General features: G+C 35.9%; 2 protein-coding genes across 2 annotated transcripts; both read right to left on the bottom strand.

The window, feature by feature from the left end:
• Positions 1–1493: 1493 nt before the first annotated feature.
• Positions 1494–2362, bottom strand: LOC126882567 (uncharacterized). Its single transcript, XM_050647539.1, has 2 exons — positions 1994–2362; positions 1494–1916 (listed from the first exon to the last, which is right to left on the bottom strand). The coding sequence occupies exons 1-2, from the start codon at positions 2360–2362 to the stop codon at positions 1494–1496; spliced, it is 792 nt and encodes a 263-aa protein (XP_050503496.1).
• A 2-nt stretch (positions 2363–2364) lies between these two features.
• LOC126882566 (high mobility group nucleosome-binding domain-containing protein 5-like) lies at positions 2365–2826 on the bottom strand. The gene has a single exon (XM_050647537.1). The coding sequence runs from the start codon at positions 2824–2826 to the stop codon at positions 2365–2367; it is 462 nt and encodes a 153-aa protein (XP_050503494.1).
• Between the last annotated feature and the right edge of the window lie 15571 nt (positions 2827–18397).

The following is an 18397-nucleotide window of genomic DNA, read 5'->3' as shown; positions in this document are numbered from 1 at the left end:
GGCTGGGCTATCCACTCGTTCCAGAGTTCCCCCTTTTTGTCGTTTATAGGGGAACCCCATAATCTTAATTTGGCGTTGATATCCCCGGCGATCAATATCTCTTTTTCATTTATGGCGGCACTCATTATTTCGTCAACGATAGCTTCGTATCTAATCATAGGGATGTTCGGAGATACATAGCATGCCAGGAGGCTGAAATCCCTCAGCTTAATGAGGATATGATTTCCTCCCCTGACAATGCCCTGCACTCCTACATCCCTATTTCTAATGAGTACCGCCACGTTCTTTCCATTATCTTGGACCCATCTACCGCCTGCCGTGATCTTAATATTTGGTTCGGGGACGATGAGCAGGTCCGTTTCTAGCTTGAAGGCTTTTGCGTGGACAAGATCGTGCGCTCGGCGCGCTCTGCCCACGTTCACCTGCAATATCCTTATACCAGGCTGACCCTTGGGGTACAATTAGGTTCAGTTCCCTTAGGTCGAGTCTATCTGCTATGTTAAAATTCCTACAAACTAAGATAAATAAATAAATAAATAAATAAGTATACCTATATAAAATAGATAAAATTAATAAAAATATAATTATTTAATTAATAAAATATATAAGTAGAGAGATAAAATGAATAAGACACAATAAATAAAATATATAGAATAAATAAATAGAATATATAAATAAAATTTTTATAAATAAAATACTTTGGTGCTTGATTTCTGGTGTAACCTATTTTCCATGAAACTCCTTGAGAACCGGCCTCCTGTTTCACCAGTGGGCTGTATAGGGGCCCACTCACGTTCTCCAGGAGGCCACCTCTCATCATTTCACTGCTATATTTCTCCTTATACACTTTTTGGGGTTCCCTTCCCCTCCCCTGCCGTACACCCACGCACGGTAGGCTGGGCATTGCATCCGGTCCATCCGGTGCCCCTCCTCCTTGCAAGTAAGACAGTACGCAGTGTTGTTACACTGTACCGCTGTAAGTCCTGTCTTTAAGCAGTTGTAGCAACAAGCTACCCTGCTCTCACCCTTACACTCATAGGTGCTATGTCCGTAGTGTAAGCACTTATAGCACCTCGTGGGGGTGTACCTCTCTGAGATGGGGCACCACACCCAGCCTATCACGATTGTATTATATTTTCGGAGTTCTTCAGCATTTGTGGGGCGCACGGCTATGGTGGCGCTTTGCTCCCCATTTCGGTTGGTTCTGAGAATCTTTATATCCACTTCATCTTTCGGAATCCCGGTGTATGCATTTATAGCGTTTTGTAACTTCTCCTCTGTGACCCCGGGATCCATGCCGGTTATGGTAAAGTGGTTTACTTTCCGTCTAACAGCCATGTTTAAGCCGGACATCCTCGTGTCCAGCTCTTTCCTTAATTTGTCGGCAGCTCCTTTCCCCTTTAATTTCACGAGGATGTCCCCGCCTTCCGTTTTCTTTAATCTATCTACTTTCACCCCTATCTTCCCGATGTTTATCTTTTCGTTCATTTCTTTTAGAACATCTTCCCCCCTGTTTTAATCAGGAGGGCTTCCTCCTGTTCATGCCTGGCTCCCCTGTCCATTTCTTTTCCTCGAATAACTAATTCCCATATTATATTTTCCCCTCTACCCACGAATTCCAAAGCTTTCCGCACCTCTTCTTTATTGATTTCATTATTTATTATCACTCGTATTGTCTGCGGCGGCGTTTCCCTTTCCTTAATTTGCTTTATGGCCCTCTCGGCCATTTCGTAAATACCGTGCTTCTTTATTTTTACAACATCCGTGAACCATTCCCTCCTTTCGCTTGCCATGGAACTTTTCTTGACATTCTCTATGTATTCCACGTTCTCTTCTTTACATCCCTCAATGATTTCATATACGTCTTCCCGGATGGTACGTATGACACTTTCTACCCCTCCTTCTTTAATGTCGCTCTTTGTTACAATTAAGCATTCTTTTTTGGTTATTGTCTCTTGTAGACCCCCTGTTCATATTTCGTTTTTTCAAATACCTTCTCCTCCCATTTCTTTTTGTATATCTGGCTAAAATTATTTATGTCCCCCCCATTGTTTAACGCTTTTATTATTTTCTCCGTTTCTTTCTTTTGTCTTTCTTGTTCCATTTTTATTTTGCACTGCTCGCATTTCAAGTGACCCTCCTCTTGCACCGTTTGATTTTGATTCTGACTCGTTTTATTTTGGATAGAGGTTATTTTTCCAATTAACTTTCTTGCTTTAGCCTTATTCTCCCCCTCTATAGGTCCTTTACCATTTAGGATCTCTAATACCTCTTTCAATTTTCTTTGGACTCTTTCGTTTTCCGTCTCCTCTGAGTATTTTTTGCTTTCTTCTCTCTTTTGTCGTTTAAATTTTTCGTTCATTTCTAGGCTATCGCCTTTCCTTTTTTTGTTTTGCTGTATTTCTTCCCTGTCCGCTTCGTCGAACAGTAGAAAGCTGTTAGGACGCTCTCTTCTATATCTTGCCAGTATGACTCACCTTGCTCTTCTTCTCTCCGTTCTACTTCCTTATCCCCCACTTCCACAATTTCCACTGAGGGGTCTTCCTCCACTTTGTCTCCTTCTTTTTCCTCTTCTTTGTTAATTTCCTTTAACAGGTCATCCCCTACTAGAGTCGAGTGCTTTGGAGGACCCGACCTGTTCATCTTTGGCTGTTTTTCGTGCCATTCTAACATTTCCTTTTCGAACTTTCGTTGTTCTTCCTCTTCTGTTCTGCCGTCTTGAGGCCGCTCTTCCCCATTCTCATTGGTTTTCCCGTCTTCTTTATTCTTTTGCCTATAGTCGTCGTCGTTATTCCCTGTATCTTTGTTTGTATTTGTTTGATCCATGTGATTCCCACGAGTAGGGACGTACTACACGTCCGGCGCGGCAGTGCGCCCTTACCGCGCTAAGGCTAGGCTACTTCGGAAGGTCGCCAGGTATCCCGAAGGGATCGTTTGTGATGCTCTAACCCTCGCATCTTTCATACCTTTGACACGATACCTTCCACCGTGATAGTGGGGATTATTTTTTGAGGTTTACTCCTCTAGGCTTTTTATCACGGTTGCCTCCGGACGCAGTAGCAGTCTGTATTCGCAGGCTACCTGGAGTTTCCGCATAACTGCTGCCTCCCCTGTTACGCGGGATTTGGAAAGGATGTGTGGTGGGAAGGGTACTTTGGTGGGGTAAGACATGGCGGCTACTCGCAGTGGGTATGTCGAAAAAGTTTTTCGAAATAGAGATTTGTGATCGGAGTCCGATTGATTACGAGAAACCTAGAAAACATACAAAACATCTTAACGGAAAAGGAATCGGCACTGTCCACATAACACGGGATGGTCACTGCAAAACTGGAGGGTGAAAAAATTGAGAAGGTGGAAAGAAAAGAGGACAAGAAAGTAAAGGTAAGCAAAACTCAAGAGAGAAAGTGTGGACATGGAAGAAACATGGAATACTTATATTAAGTGCATAAAACAGCAACTGAAGTGTGTGAAATAAAAAAAAAATGTAATAAGCAATTGAAAAGGACAAGATGATGGAATCAAGAAATGAAGGCAGAAATAAAATAGAAGAAAATAGCATGGAATAAATACATCATGAAGCTACAGCAAATAAGTAGGAAGGGGTAATAGACGGAATATCAAATATAAAAGTAGACAAGGAAGATGATGATGAAATTGAAACGGAAATGGTAAATGCGAGTAGAATGAATAAACTGGCTATGGAAAATATGTAAAGAGGCACAGGGAAAACAAACAATCCCTAAAGACTATCAGGACAACATAACCGTGCCAATATACAAAAAATGAAACCATGTAAACTGCGATAACTATAGAGCTGTCATGGGTATGCGTTAAAATATATACGAAAATTATAGAGAAGAGATTAAGACAAGAAGTAAGTAGAGATATAATTGGGAGAAGAACAAGCGGTATTTATACTAGGAAGACAGACAACTGACAACTTATATATCATTCGGAACCTAATGAAAATAAGCATAAACATGGGGGAATTAGCATTCATAGACCTAAGAGCAGCATTTTACACGATAGAAAGACAAATATAGGAAAATGCTTGAGTAAAATAAATGTACCAAATACAAAAGTACTTACAAAGAGGAAAAAGGGTACAAATAACAGGGGAAAGATCACAAAGGATTTAATTAAAAGAGAGGTATTAAACAAGGAGGTAGTCTCAGCCCATTGCTATTCATAATAGTAATGGACGGAATGATAAGAACTATTAGGGTAAGAACCAACCAATTACAGAAAATAATAGGATACCATAGATTACGATCGGTAACAATTAACAATAGAGTTCTTAATGTATGTGGACGACATAGTACTAATTGCAGATTCCGAGAATAAAATGCAGAAACTTATGGATATATGGGTAGAGCAAAGAAGCAATAAAAATGGAAGTAAACGAGAAAAAAAGTAAGATAATGTTAATCAACGGCGAAGAAGATAAGGAAGATAATGAAATAAAGATAAAATGTAAAAACTCAAAATTGGAAATCGTTACATCTTACGAATACTTGGGAAGTAAAGTTACTTACTAACGACACATAACGACGGAAAAATAGTCTGGGAAATAAAAAAAGAGTTAAGAAATCAAACAAGTTATACTATGCGTTAGCCCCAATACTGATAAAAAGAATCCGTATCTCTTACAAAAGAGACAAGGATAAAAATATATAACACAATAGTGATACCGATTGTGTTCTATGGAAGTGAAAACTGGACAATTCTGAAATTATTGTAATGGAGATGAGACACCTGAGAAGGATAGTTGGACAGTCAAAATCGGATATTTATGAAGACTGATATGCTTTTGTACACACTTATGACAACGGAATGACTAGGAAAATAAAAGTATTTTAAAAGAATGTACCATTTATTAATTTCTAGCTGAGCGCTTTCGGCTTACAAAGCCATCTTCGGAGCTATGGTCAAAAATGTTAAAGTCTCACTATAAAGAGAGGCCTCTCATTTTTTGTATTGAAAAAATCTTTGAAAAATTCCTTATGTAGTTATTAGCACAACTTGGTTAAAGGTTGAATTGTTATGTAAAAATTGTAAAAAACATCAAGAACAGCACATAGTATGATACAATTTATCAAAAAAATGGCATAACCCAGACATCCAAAGGGAAAGTTATCCTCCAACACCAAATGGTTCTATATGGTCCACGTAATGTTCAAAAAAAAGTCACACCATTTTGAGCGTCGGGTTTGGGGAAAGAGGGGGGAGAAATCGGTAAATTCGTAGTTTTTTACGTTTTTCGTCAATATTTCTAAAACTATGCGGTTTGGCATGAACAACCTTCAATACAAAAATGTTCTACATTAAATTTTAAATAAAAATGGTTTTATACATCATCATCATTCTCTTTGCCTTGTCCCTATGCGGGATCAGCTTCCCTAATTGCATTTCACCACACAATTATATCCTGGGTCATATCAATATTAATCCCCTTTACCAACATGTCCTGCCTAATCGTCTCCCCCCACGTTTTCTTTGGTCTTCCTTTCCTACTCCTTCCAGGAATCTGTACTTCAGCTACTCTTCGTATTGGATGATTAACGTCTCGACGTTGAACATGACCAAACCATCTCAACCTATGCTCTCTCATTTGGAATCAATTGGTGCCACACCTAGACTTCCCCTAATATACTCATTTTTAATTTTACCCTTTCTTGTCACTCCACTCATCCATCTAAGCATTCTCATCTCCGCCACATGCACTCGTTGTTCCTCTTTATTTTTCACTGCCCAACATTCAGTTCCGTACATCATAGCCGGTCTTATGGCTGTTTTATAGAATTTTCCTTTCAGCTTCATTGGAACTTTTCTGTCACACAACACACCACTCGCTTCCTTTAACTTCATCCATCCAGCCCTAATTCTACTGCATGCATCTCCATCTATTTCTCCATTACTCTGTAATACCGATCCCAGGTACTTAAAACTATTGCTTTTTACAATCAGTTCACTATCCAAAGATACCATTTTATTTGTAGTAACTCCATTTTTAAATGAACATTCCAAATACTCTGTCTTTGTCCTACTAAGTTTTAAACCTTTTTCCTCCAGAGCTCGTGTCCACTGTTCCAGTTTTTGTTCTAAGTCTCTTTCACTATTTCCCACTAACACGACATCATCAGCATACATTAAGCACCATGGAATGTTACCCTGTAGTTTCGCTGTTATCTGGTCCAAAATTGATGAGAATAAATACGGACTAAGCACCGAGCCTTGGTGCACTCATACTTTCACATGAAATTTATCAGTCTCTCCCACACCTGTCCTAACACTAGTCGTTACTCCCTCATACATATCACTCACAATCTTTACAGATGCACCAGGGACTCCTTTCTTATTGAGTGCCCACCACAGAATCTCTCGAGGAACTCTATCATATGTTTTCTTATGATCAATGAATACCATATGAGCGTTTGTTTCTTTACTCCTGTATTTTTCCATCAACTGCCTTATAATGAAAATTGCGTCTGTTGTTGATCTGCCCTGCATAAAGCCAAATTGATTCTCGGATATGTCGGTCTCTTCACGTATCCGTCTATCAATTACTCTCTCCCATATTTTCATGGTGTGGCTGAGCAGTTTTATAGCCCTGTAGTTTGTACACTGCTGTATATCTCCCTTGTTTTTGTAGACAGGTACTAGTATACTGCTTCTCCATTCGTCTGGCATTTGTCCAACTTCCATAATTCTATTAAATAAACCTGCTAGCCACCTTGTTCCTGTCTCTCCCAATACTTTCCATACTTCCACAGGAATATCATCTGGTCCTACCGCTTTTCCTTTCTTTATTTTTTGAAGCACTTGAGCCACTTCCTCGTTTGTTATTTTGGTGACCATTGCTGCTACTGTCTCCGTTGACTCCACAGGCTGTCTGTCAAATTCTTCATTTAATAAGCTGTCAAAGTACTTTCTCCATCTATTTTTGACATCCTTTTCGTGAACTAGTATTTTATTATTTTCATCTCGGATACATCTAATCTGATTGAAATCTTTTGCTTTCTTTGCACTCTGTTTGGCTATTTTATATATCTTCGTTTCGCCTTCCCTGGGATCAAGTTGATCGTATAGGTTTGAATTTGAATAATTTGGTGTTGGAGGATAACTTTCACTTTGGATGTCTGGGTTTGGGTCTAGTTATACCATACTAACATGGGATTTTCACAAAAACACATTAAAATTTTTGATCAGGGTAGGGTTCAAAAACCCACCAACTTGAGTAGACAACTGGCAGCATTGCCTTCAGCGATTATCTTTATTACTTTACCATTATTTTTAAGATGTCATTAGGATAATGAACACAATATATTTGTGAACCTTCTTTAAATAAACTAATATATTTAAACTAAATTATCAAACAAAACAAATTGAATACCTTGTTATATTTTTACACTTGGCACAACAAATTTACATACTGTACATCTATTATATTACTTACATTGTACCCACTTGAGGCAGCGGAAGAGTTTGCAAGTGTTATGTAATGAATGGTCGTTGCAGCATATTTTGAATTTTGTTCAATGACGAATTGTTTACTTCGTATGCATACTTTTATGCTTGAATGTTAATTATAACGTCCCTGACATCTGTTTGTATTTCTGCCTGTACGTTTTGAGGGAATTAAAAGTCGTGTGTATAGACATTTATGTCTGTACCTACCTGTTCATTAAGGGTAATTCATTTTTAACCATTTTTAACTAGTAAAAATTTTTTGGCTTCGCTCTTTTATCGAATGCGTTTTATGTTTAGTCGAGTAGTGCATTTCGTAGGTATATACATATTTACACTACTTTAGATAGACAGTAGTATTATGGTAGGGGAGCCCAAGCGAAGATTTTTGCAGTTACTCGAGAGCGTCAGATTATAATATGGGGAGAAACCTGGTACTCTGCAGATGTACCTCTACCATATATTGGCTCTTAACACAGGGAAGTTCGTTAAGGGGGGCCAGAAAAAAAATCTACCCTTAAAAATACTCGAAATTGTCAGACTAAGTTAAGGTAAGTTAAGTACATGAAAAAGAGTGTATATTTCAAAAATCTGACAATTTGAGCGGGGCGTAAGGAAATGGGTGAGTCAAAAAGTTTCACAAAAAAGCGAATATTTCGCGAAATGAACGTCAGATCGAAAAACTAAAAAATACGTCTTCAAAATTTTTCAAAAATCTATCGAATGGTACTAAACATGACTCCCCATGCAGAGGGGTGGGGGGTATAATTAAAATTTTAAATACAAACCCGAGATATTTCGCAAAATGAACATCAGATCGAAAAACTGCAAAATACACTTTCAAAATGTTTTTGAAAAATCTATCGAATGGTACTAAACACGAGCCCCCATGGAGGTGGGGTGGGGGATACTTTAAAATCTTAAATGGGGCCCCCAAATTTTTATTGCAGATTTGGATTCTTTACGTAAAAATAAGCAACTTTTAATCGAGACTTTTTTCGAATTATGGATAGATGGCGCTATAATCGGAAAAAACGATTGTTGGAAATGGAAAACTAAATTAAAAAATGGAAAGTCCCCACTAAAATGGAAAATTTTACTTAACTTTTTTTGGTTTGTGGACCTAATAATCACAACCCAATAGGTCCCCATAACGCTCGAGTGCCCCATAACGCTCGAGTGACTGCAAATTTAGCATACTTTGCTCCCCTATAAAAATTTTCAGGGGGGCAGACGTGGAGATGTTGCACATTATATTTTATATATTTTGGATAACCATATATAGTTTACAGCACCCGAAATGCTAGAAGAGGAGGGGGCACGGCCCCCCTGGCTGGGTATTGGCGCCCATGCATGTGTCTACTAGCGTGGCGCTTACTGTATAATGGAATTTATGGTGAGCTACATAAAAAAAATGCAGGAATTATACTCAAAGTAAATAATTTACTTACAGTTACCTACAACTATTGTCAATATCGATATACATATGTCATACTCATATATTATTAGATTAACATTATATATATAACAGTGCAAGTTTATGCTCCAATTGCGGACAAACCAGAGAGCGCCATATTAAAATGTCTTTCTACGAAGACAGACAATGTTTTAAAATCCAATTAGAACGTAGGAGGTTACAATTATGATGGAAGATTTTAACGCAAACGTTGGTCTGGGAAACAGAAAAAAAAGGCTTATTGAATTTTTCCAAAACAATAATTTGGTTATAGTGAATGAATTGTTTAAACTGCCAAAGAGAAGAAGATCCATGTGGAAGTTACCAGCAGATCAAAAAGAGAGAATTGTAAGAAACCAAAAGAACTCTGTATTAGACAAAATACAGGAAGGTAATTGTATCAGTAAAATATATTTGAGTGCAGCCTACATAGATCACAATCCAGTAGTGAGCAAAATTCACAACCCTGTAGTGACTAAGATACACACATCGATACAAGTAAATTAAGGAACGCACTGCTAAAGGTGCGTACAGACTAGAGCATCTTCTTCCGAATGAACCAAATGAACCGAACGAGCCGAGCGCGCACAAACAAGTAAATGCTCAGGTTACTCGAAGCGTTTTTTCTTTTCACCACGTTCCCATGTTTTGCTCATTTTATTTCAGTGTTCGTCCGACCATGGTAGCAGAGAATCTGGTTATAGCTACTGGAGCTTTTTTTGTTATTCAATTCATTACCAAAACTAAAAAAGGATACCAAATTGGAGAAAAACAACCTAAAATTATCTGCTATGCAGACGCAATACTAATCTCCCAAAGTGATTTCAAACGTATGCTGCGCCAATTTAATATAACCGCCAGAAAATTTAACATGTTAATTTCCCCAAAAAATACAAAAGCATACAAATAACAGCAAACCTACTTAGATGCAAATTAGAGTTAGAGGGACAGGTAATAGAACAAGTGATGGAGTTTCAATAACTAGGCATCACATTATCTAGCTACAGAAAACTCGAAGCCGAAGTGGAAGATTGGTGGAACAGTCATCAGACCAATAATGACATACGCAGCAGAAAATCGACCTTACTTAGAGGAAATAAAAATAATGCTAGAAATAGAAGAGATGAAAATCCTTAACACACATAGCTTAAAGTAAAGATATACAATGGAGATGCAAGGTGAAGAACATAAAGAACTGGATAAAAAAAACAGTAGAATGGAACGATCACATAAGCTGGATAAGAGCAAACAGAGTACTAAAGACGGTGAGGGATAGGGATGGTTCCCCAATAGGAAGACAATCAGTGGAAAGACCACGAAAACGTTGTAACAACGTATTGGAAATACATTGAAATAACAGACATAGCCATGAAATCATGTCTACATAAAAAGAAGAAGATGGGAAAATGATTACAAAATTTAGTTTTAAGTGGTATTTAGTATTAGAAATTACGAATTATTAAGTAATAACGAAATATATGGAACATAATTAAAACGAGCTTGGTAAACTGGAACAAATCGACAGATGTCCCTTGTCAGAGAAAAGGCTAATAAAACTGAGAAATTATCGAATATTACCATTAAATCAACTATGAAATACGGTACTTAGACTGAAGAATGAATTAAAAAATATATAAAGTGAATATGTCATCGAGAAGTCAAAATTAATTCCACTTGGCTGTCTTTTAAGTAACCTTATCCATTACATAAACGCCACCAACCGACTAGAACGATAATTATTCATTCTTAATCGTATATCAGCATATAATCTGTTAACCACATTAATAAAAAATAGAAAATCAATTTTCAATCGTAAATTTTCGTTTTATGTGTTTGCCTCGAATTCTAAGTAGCAACTTTAATAGTTATCTGTTGACTTGCATTAAGGCGTATTAGATATATACATTTAAATATTCTTTATTATTTCAACTAAAGTAATTGTTGATTTGAATACAAGATGCTAACATTGAGCTTTCTATGTTAATATTTTGTTATAAATTCTTTAGTAAATATAGTTTCTGTCATTATTCTGAAGGTCATTTCTAGGATCAGAAAGCCAACAGTTACAGTTAGCTACTATGTATTATTATGTCTAAATAATCTTCCAATATCAGTTATACCATCTAAGTGCGAAGTCGTAAATGCTTACTCAAGTTACACGTAACATTAAAATAGCTTGCGATACCCTTCTAAAACCAGAAGCAACAAAGAAACATATATAATGGATGACTAATGATATACAAAAAAAAATTTACATACTTTGTTGTACTCTGCATTCTAAAGAATTGAAGCATGGCTAAAATACAACAGCATTTTCAAAAGTGTTCGGAATTTAAAAATATCAATGAATGAATAAAATCAAAGAAAACTGGGTAATTTTTGGGATGTTGTAGGAAAGCAACATCTTTGAAACATGATGGAAAGCTACTTTTGGATCCGGAAGAGTTATGCAACTTATGAAAAACTATGCTCAATTGCTATTTGAAAACCAGAAATGAACTAGGCAACCTGTGAACTGGGAAGAATGGTCTGGCTCAGAAATTCTTGAATCTGAGGTTCAACGGGCTCTGAGAGCAATGAAGAATCAAAAGATGGATGACGGAAGTCTGGATTATGATAATAGTATGGTATAACTAGACCCAAACCCAGACATCCAAAGTGAAAGTTATCCTTCAGCACCAAATTGTTCTATATGGTCGAAATATGGTTCAGAAAAAAGTTACACCATTTTGAGTTTCGGGTTTGGGGGGAGATGGGGGTGAAGTCGGTAAATTAGGAGTTTTTTAGTTTTTTCGTCAATATTTCTAAAACTATGCGGTGTAACGTGAACAATGTTCTCTATAAAAATGTTTTTCATTATATTTAAAAAAAAGGTTCTATGCATAATCCTTCTAAAACGAACGGTTCCAAAGTTACGGAGGTAGTAGGTATAGTATAATTGGTACAGAAAAAGACCTAACCCCGTCATCCAAAATAAAAGTTTTCCTTCAACACCAAACTGTTCTATATATGGTCCATATATTATTCAGTAAAAAGTTACACCATTTTGAGCATCGTGTTTGGGGGAAGGAGGAGGGAAGAAGTCAGCAAATTAGTCATTTTTTACGTTTTTCGTCATAATTTCTAAACTTAAGCGGTTTAGCGTGAAAAATATTCTATACAAAAATGTTCTACATGTAATTTGAAACGAAAATTTTACTGTTTGGAAAGATATTCATGCGACATTGTCCATAGAAATTTCAGATTGGTTTGAGATTTATATGGCCTAGGCATGTAGAAGCCTCTTGGTGAGATTGACGTTCCTTCAGGGCTTATCAGTAACATACCACCGGCCATTGAAATAGCAAATCATATTTAGAAAACACAATCCTCTTAAGAAAATTAGTTTCTTCAGTAATAATATTATAATTTGTCCAAACAATATAAAAAATATGGAAAACCTCCACTTTAACCCTCCGTAACTCCGAAACCGTTGCTTTTAGAACAATTATGCATAAGACCTTTTTCGTTTCAAATTATTTTATGTAGAACATTTTTGTGTGGAATATTGTTCACACTAAACCAGTTAGGTTTAGAAATAATGACGAAAACCGTAAGAAACTACTAATTTACCAATTTTTCCCTCCCCGAACCCTACGCTCAAAATGGTGTAACTTTTTACTGAATAATATGTGGACCATATAGAACAATTTGGTGTTAAAGGATAACTTTCACTTTGGATGTCTGGGTTATGTCTTTTTTTTGATTAACTGTATCATACTTTATAATGTAGGTTACATGCCAAATTCTTAAAACATTTGACCCTAAACATTTTACGTGTTTGTTCAACTAAATATATGATTCAGGAGAAAACTCTGATGTGGTTAAAATTAACTTTTGTAATGATTCCGAAAAGGTACGTTCTGAGCATTCTGAGGACTGCAGTGACTATCGAATCATCATAAGTCTCATAAGTCTTATTCATGCTATGTAAGTTTTTCAGAAGAACAGCAGAAAATGAGGACGGCTTACAAAGATTTTTTGTTCATAAATCTAACATAGCAAAGAAGATAAACCGGTCATTTCAGCTTAAAAAAAGATAGTCATCAGCAAACAACCGACCAGTAGAACAGATGCAAAATAGAAATTGACGGAATCAACATTAAACAGATTATGTGAATCAACTACTTAGGCATCACACTATCCAGTTACGGTGTGTATAAGCAGAGGTAAAAAAACAATTACAGAAATCCAATAGAACAGCAGGATGTTTAAATAATACAATATGGAGGAACAAACACATTATGATAGAAACTAAGACAAGAAATTACAAAACAGCTATATGAGAAATAATGATACACGGCTGAAGATCTTATACAAATTGGATGTAGAGGACAGGGCCGTAACTACGATGTTGGGGGCCCCGGGGCAAACGTGATATGGGGGCCCCCTTACGGGGGGCCTGGGGAGTTTACCCCCCAGCGGAAGGCAGGGGATCCGGAAAAATATTTGACATTAATCCCTTGAAAACGCATTTTAATGCATTCCGTGACTGAAGATTCTTGTACCTACATATTGCTATTTTAATTGACCAACACAAAAAAAATTGAAATCACCTTATTTTAAGCTAAATAATTTTGCCAGTACCATCAATATAACATCTTTTCTGTTTTCATGAAAAATATGCTATAATGTTAATTACAATGTTCGGCTAAAATGTAGGTTTATAATCGCGTTATGTTGCCTCTACAGGCAGTATAAAGCGATACCAACTTACAGTGAAGCCGAACAATGTAAAAGGCAATATGCCTTTTTACAAATATGTTGTTATTATTATTATGTTCGTCTCTTTCATTTCTTTTGTTACTTGTCAGAACTAGACTTGAAAGGCACTTCAAAACATCGCAAAATCGTATTTCAATGCATTGACTGCATCAAATTTTCCAGCCCAGAATGTTGGATTGAGAGGATTTACAGTCACTTTCGAAGAACATCTTTCAGATTGGTATGAGAACTTCAGTGCCTCCTAACGAATGACACTGTGGCCAAAAAAACAAACACTTTGAACAGTTTAAAAAAACTGACAGATGTCTGTATCGTCTACAGCATCTTTCAACACAACATTCAAATTATGCGACGCGTAATGAACAAAAAAAAATGTGGTGCTTTATGAGGTCTGGACTAAATTGGCTAAGACAAAGTAGCTGGGAAAGGGGACCCTATTCCGTTTGCATTTTAGTTTTTTTTTTTCGCCAAAATAACTAATTTCCTCAGTAACAATTTATATCTTTACGAAAAGTCTCGGGGCACCGGGCTCCCTCTTCCAATAGCATCTTAGGTTTTATTACGCTGAAATAACTAATGTCCCAAGTAATAATTTAATTTTTTTATATTAAGGTGCCGGGGGCCCCAGCTTAGCTCAGGCCTTAGGTACCCGTGTTCTGTTCCAATAGACTAATTTCACCAGTGAAAAATGAAAAATTTCTGTTGAGGTTTACGGTGCCCCTGTAAGATCTTTTTAAGATTATGTCATTTGAAAATATTTCGTTGGGATCGACTTTTAAAATACATCCTCGTTAAAATCTACGCACTGCAAACCAAACGGGGGCCCCGGGGCACTGCTTCGGTTGCCCCAATGGTAGTTACGGCCCTGGTAGAGGATGGAAATACACTGAGGGATAAAAAAAGAAGTGAAGAAATCAGTAGGCAAGCTGGGAAAAATAGGCGACTGGATACTGAGTGCTCTGTACAAGAGATTTGAAGTTCTAAGGTCTAATAATATCTAAGAGTTAGGTTGGCTGCTACGTTTTTTCGACTTTATTTTATGGAATAGACACGTGTACCTTGAATGAGGCATCAATTAAAAATGGAATTATTAGCGTTTTGGGGGTATAGAGAATTATAGAAATATCGTGGAGAGAATAAGAGAAAGAGAGAATCACAAACAGAGATGTTCTAGGAAAGATGAATAAACAAAATGTAAATCTTAAATATAATAAAAACAAGGGAATTGAAATATTTCGGACATATTACACGTGGAGAGAGATACACTCTAACTGATTATGCAGAGAAATACTCAAGGAAAAAGAAGCATAGATAGAGTATCATGGCTGCGCAACCTGAGAGATTGGTATGCATGTAGATCAAATGAACTTTTCAGAGAAGCTGCCTCTAAGGTAGGAATGGCGGTTTTTGACAAAACACCGGTTTTCGGTTATACCGTTTTTTTTTGCTTACGGTTTAACCAGGCGGTTATAACCGGCCAAAAAAAAAACGGTTTTTGGAAAAACCGATCTTCGGTTTTTTTAATCCAATAGGTTACAAAGTTACATTTACAATACAATTTAGTTTGCGATACTCCATTCGACTCGATATCAATATGATCAAAATTAGAACTAAAAGAACATGTATTACTTTTAACACGTTTGTATATTTGTAGAATAGGTACATTTTAACTCATTTAATACTTCCTGTATCAGTGTATCGTTTTGAAAACCTAGCGAAATTCTTGGAGATTCGTATTCGTAATCAGTAATTCGATATTCATAGTCAGAGCATTATTTTTGGTAATCAGAAAAAGTAATTCACCCACTTTCAATGTCAAGAGTTAAGTGTGAAAAATAGATGATTTTTGCATCTAATTCAACCAGATCACTTCTTATGTAAATATTATGATTACAAATACCTTTTCAAGGAAATATTGTAATAAAACTTAATAATTGTTTCTGGCTGATGTGAGATTACACTTTCAGTTTGCTTCTGTATTTTATTAAATAAAATAAAATTTGAATTATGGTTTTGTTTGGAATAATTACTTGAGAATAATAATTAGGATTGGGATCCGAAATAATACCTAACCTAATCCTAATCACCGTAAAAACCTAATAACCGGTTTTTACTTTAAAAAGAAAAAACCGGTTATAACCGGGACAAAAAAAACAACCGGTAAAACCGGTTATTGCGAAGTAAAAAAACCGGTTTTAGGTTTAAACCAGTAGGTTTTTCCCATCCCTGCTCTAAGGTCCGAATATATATGAATAGCCGACCTCAGTCGCGGAGATGGCGCTTGAAGAAGAAAAAGAAGAATGAATATGAACAAAATGGAACAATCATATCAGTAGAATGACAGAAGGTAAGGTATTCAAGATAACAAGAGACAAATCATCGTCTGGTAGAAGAAGTCTGAGCCGACTACGTAAAAGGTAGAGTGACAATATATCATGAAGTCATAATCCAAAGAAACAAAAAAAGCAGAATTGTCTAAGAAAAATACATTATCAGCAAGCTTTTGATAACTTCTTCTCCTCTTTCTCGAAACTTCTTATGCCCCTCAGAGGCGTCGGAGGTTTTATTCATCCTCTACTCATATCTTCAAATTTCTTGCGGCCCTTTGCTAAAGGCTGTATGACACTATGCATTTTCTTGTATCATTTCTAATATCGTTTCTGATATGTCAAAAAAATGTATAGTGTCATACACAGATACAAGAAACGATATCAGAAACGATACAAGAATTTGTGTCAGGCACAGATTCTTGTACAATAACTGCGCCAATTTCTGCACAAAGAGCAAAAACGTAAAACCTGCTGGTAAAACTTCTAAATGTCATAATGGCGGCTGAAAATGAGATCATATGATTTATGTCTTGATGAATTTATTTGTGTTTTGTAGGTATTATTTATAAATATTTTATTGATACTTAATATACCGTTTGGTATGGACTACTGTTCTACTAATAACCATATATTTAGAATAACTTTGGGTTTCATATTGCATAATTTTTTAATAGAGGAAAATAAAATAATTCCAATTTGGATCAAACTGAAGATAATTATAATGCAAATATTTTAGCACAAATATCAAAACAAAATAAAAAACACAAATAATCAACAGTCAACGTAAAAATTCTAGTTATTATAACATTAAAATATTTGTTTTTAAAAGTTTATAAATTTTATAAAATCCTTAAAATCAGCTGTAGACGCAGTACTACCATACCAATGTAACGTGACAGGGCGACAAACAAAATTTCGACCAATCACGTGCCGAATTTCATACAGTTTTCGATACAAGAACTTGCATAGTGTCATACAGGGCACAAATGTACGTACAAGAAATGATACAAGAAAATGTATACAAGAAACGATATCAGAAACGATATTAGAAATGATACAAGAAAATGCATAGTGTCATACAGCCTTAACTCTTTCATTTGTTGATGTGTTTTCCCTTTTTCCTGTCCAATTTATATAATCTGATCGATCCGTCTTTTCCTTGGCTTCCCTTTCCTTCTTTTACCATATCTTTTTGATTCCATCACCTGCTTTGGTAGTCTTCCCTGGTCCATTCTGTTAATGTGTCCATACCATTTAATTTTCTTTTTTGGATCTTGGTTTATTATCGATTCCTGTTTCAGTCTTTGTCTAATATCTTCATTTGTTATTCTGTCCAATTTCGTTTTTCCTGCTATTTTTCTCAGCTGCTGCATCTCCGCTGCGTTTATTGTACTGTCTAGTTTTGCATTGTTTACCCATGTCTCACTTGCATATATTAAAGTTGGTACAGATATTGCATTGTATACCTTCAGTTTTATTTCTTTATCTATTTCCTCCTTTTCAAATATTGTTTTATTTACTGCATAGTAGATCTTATTTGCTTTTTTCGTCATGTATGAGATTTCTTGATTTAGCTTTCCATCCTTTGATATTATTACTCCCAGGTATTCAAACGTCGAGACTGTTTCTATTATTTCGTTTTGCACTTAAATATCGATTGTTTTATTTCTTCCATTTTCTTTTGGGTTACTATCATGGTCTTCGTTTTCTTTACATTTACCTCCATTTTAAAATTTTCTATTTCTTCCACCCAGATATCGATTAATTTTTGCATTTTCTCTTTATCGTCTGCTATTATTACTAGGTCATCTGTATATAGTAATCCCTCCATTCCACTGATACTAATTTCCGATACCTTATTGTTGACTGTAATTTCCTTGACCTTCTTTTAGCGCTCTTCATTTCTCTATCCATTACTAATATAAATAAAACTGGGCTGAGACTGTCTCCTTTTTTACTCCTCTCCTTAGGTTTATTATTGGCAATCTGTTTCCGTTTATTTGTACTTTAGCGAGTACGTTTCTATATGTACTTTTTACCACGCATAATATCTTTTGCGGGATTTTCAGGTCTTCCATTACTGACCATATTACTTCTCTATTTATAGAATCAAAAGCAGCTTTAATGTCTATAAACCTAATATATAAGTATCCACAAGGAATAACTTCCTGTAGTTGGCTGTATACCATTAATTACAAGTGAAATTTAATAAAAAATTTTCTTATTGGTAAAAGGTATATTAGTTTAAAAAGCCCTAAAGGGCTACAAACATATGAACAAAACGTTTTCTCTCTGTAACAAGAGCATCATCAGTGTTACCTAAAATAAGTATAACCACATTAATTAAGCAAATGTTAAAGTTAAAATGATGACCAAGCTA

The sequence above is a fragment of the Diabrotica virgifera genome, chromosome 3 (genome assembly GCF_917563875.1).
Source record: "Diabrotica virgifera virgifera chromosome 3, PGI_DIABVI_V3a".
NCBI lineage: Eukaryota > Metazoa > Arthropoda > Insecta > Coleoptera > Chrysomelidae > Diabrotica > Diabrotica virgifera.
Note: the sequence above shows the minus strand (reverse complement) of the source record. Positions and strands in the feature narration are given on the sequence as shown.

Bases quoted from the DNA above. Each gene is read 5' to 3' on its own strand.
- LOC126882567 (XM_050647539.1), bottom strand. From the start codon at position 2,362: ATGAACGAAAAATTTAAACGACAAAAGAGAGAAGAAAGCAAAAAATAC. The intron at 1,917-1,993 runs GTATTTGAAAAA...ATTGTAACAAAG, and splicing joins AAAAGAAATGGGAGGAGAAG to AGCGACATTAAAGAAGGAGG.
- LOC126882566 (XM_050647537.1), bottom strand. From the start codon at position 2,826: ATGGATCAAACAAATACAAACAAAGATACAGGGAATAACGACGACGAC.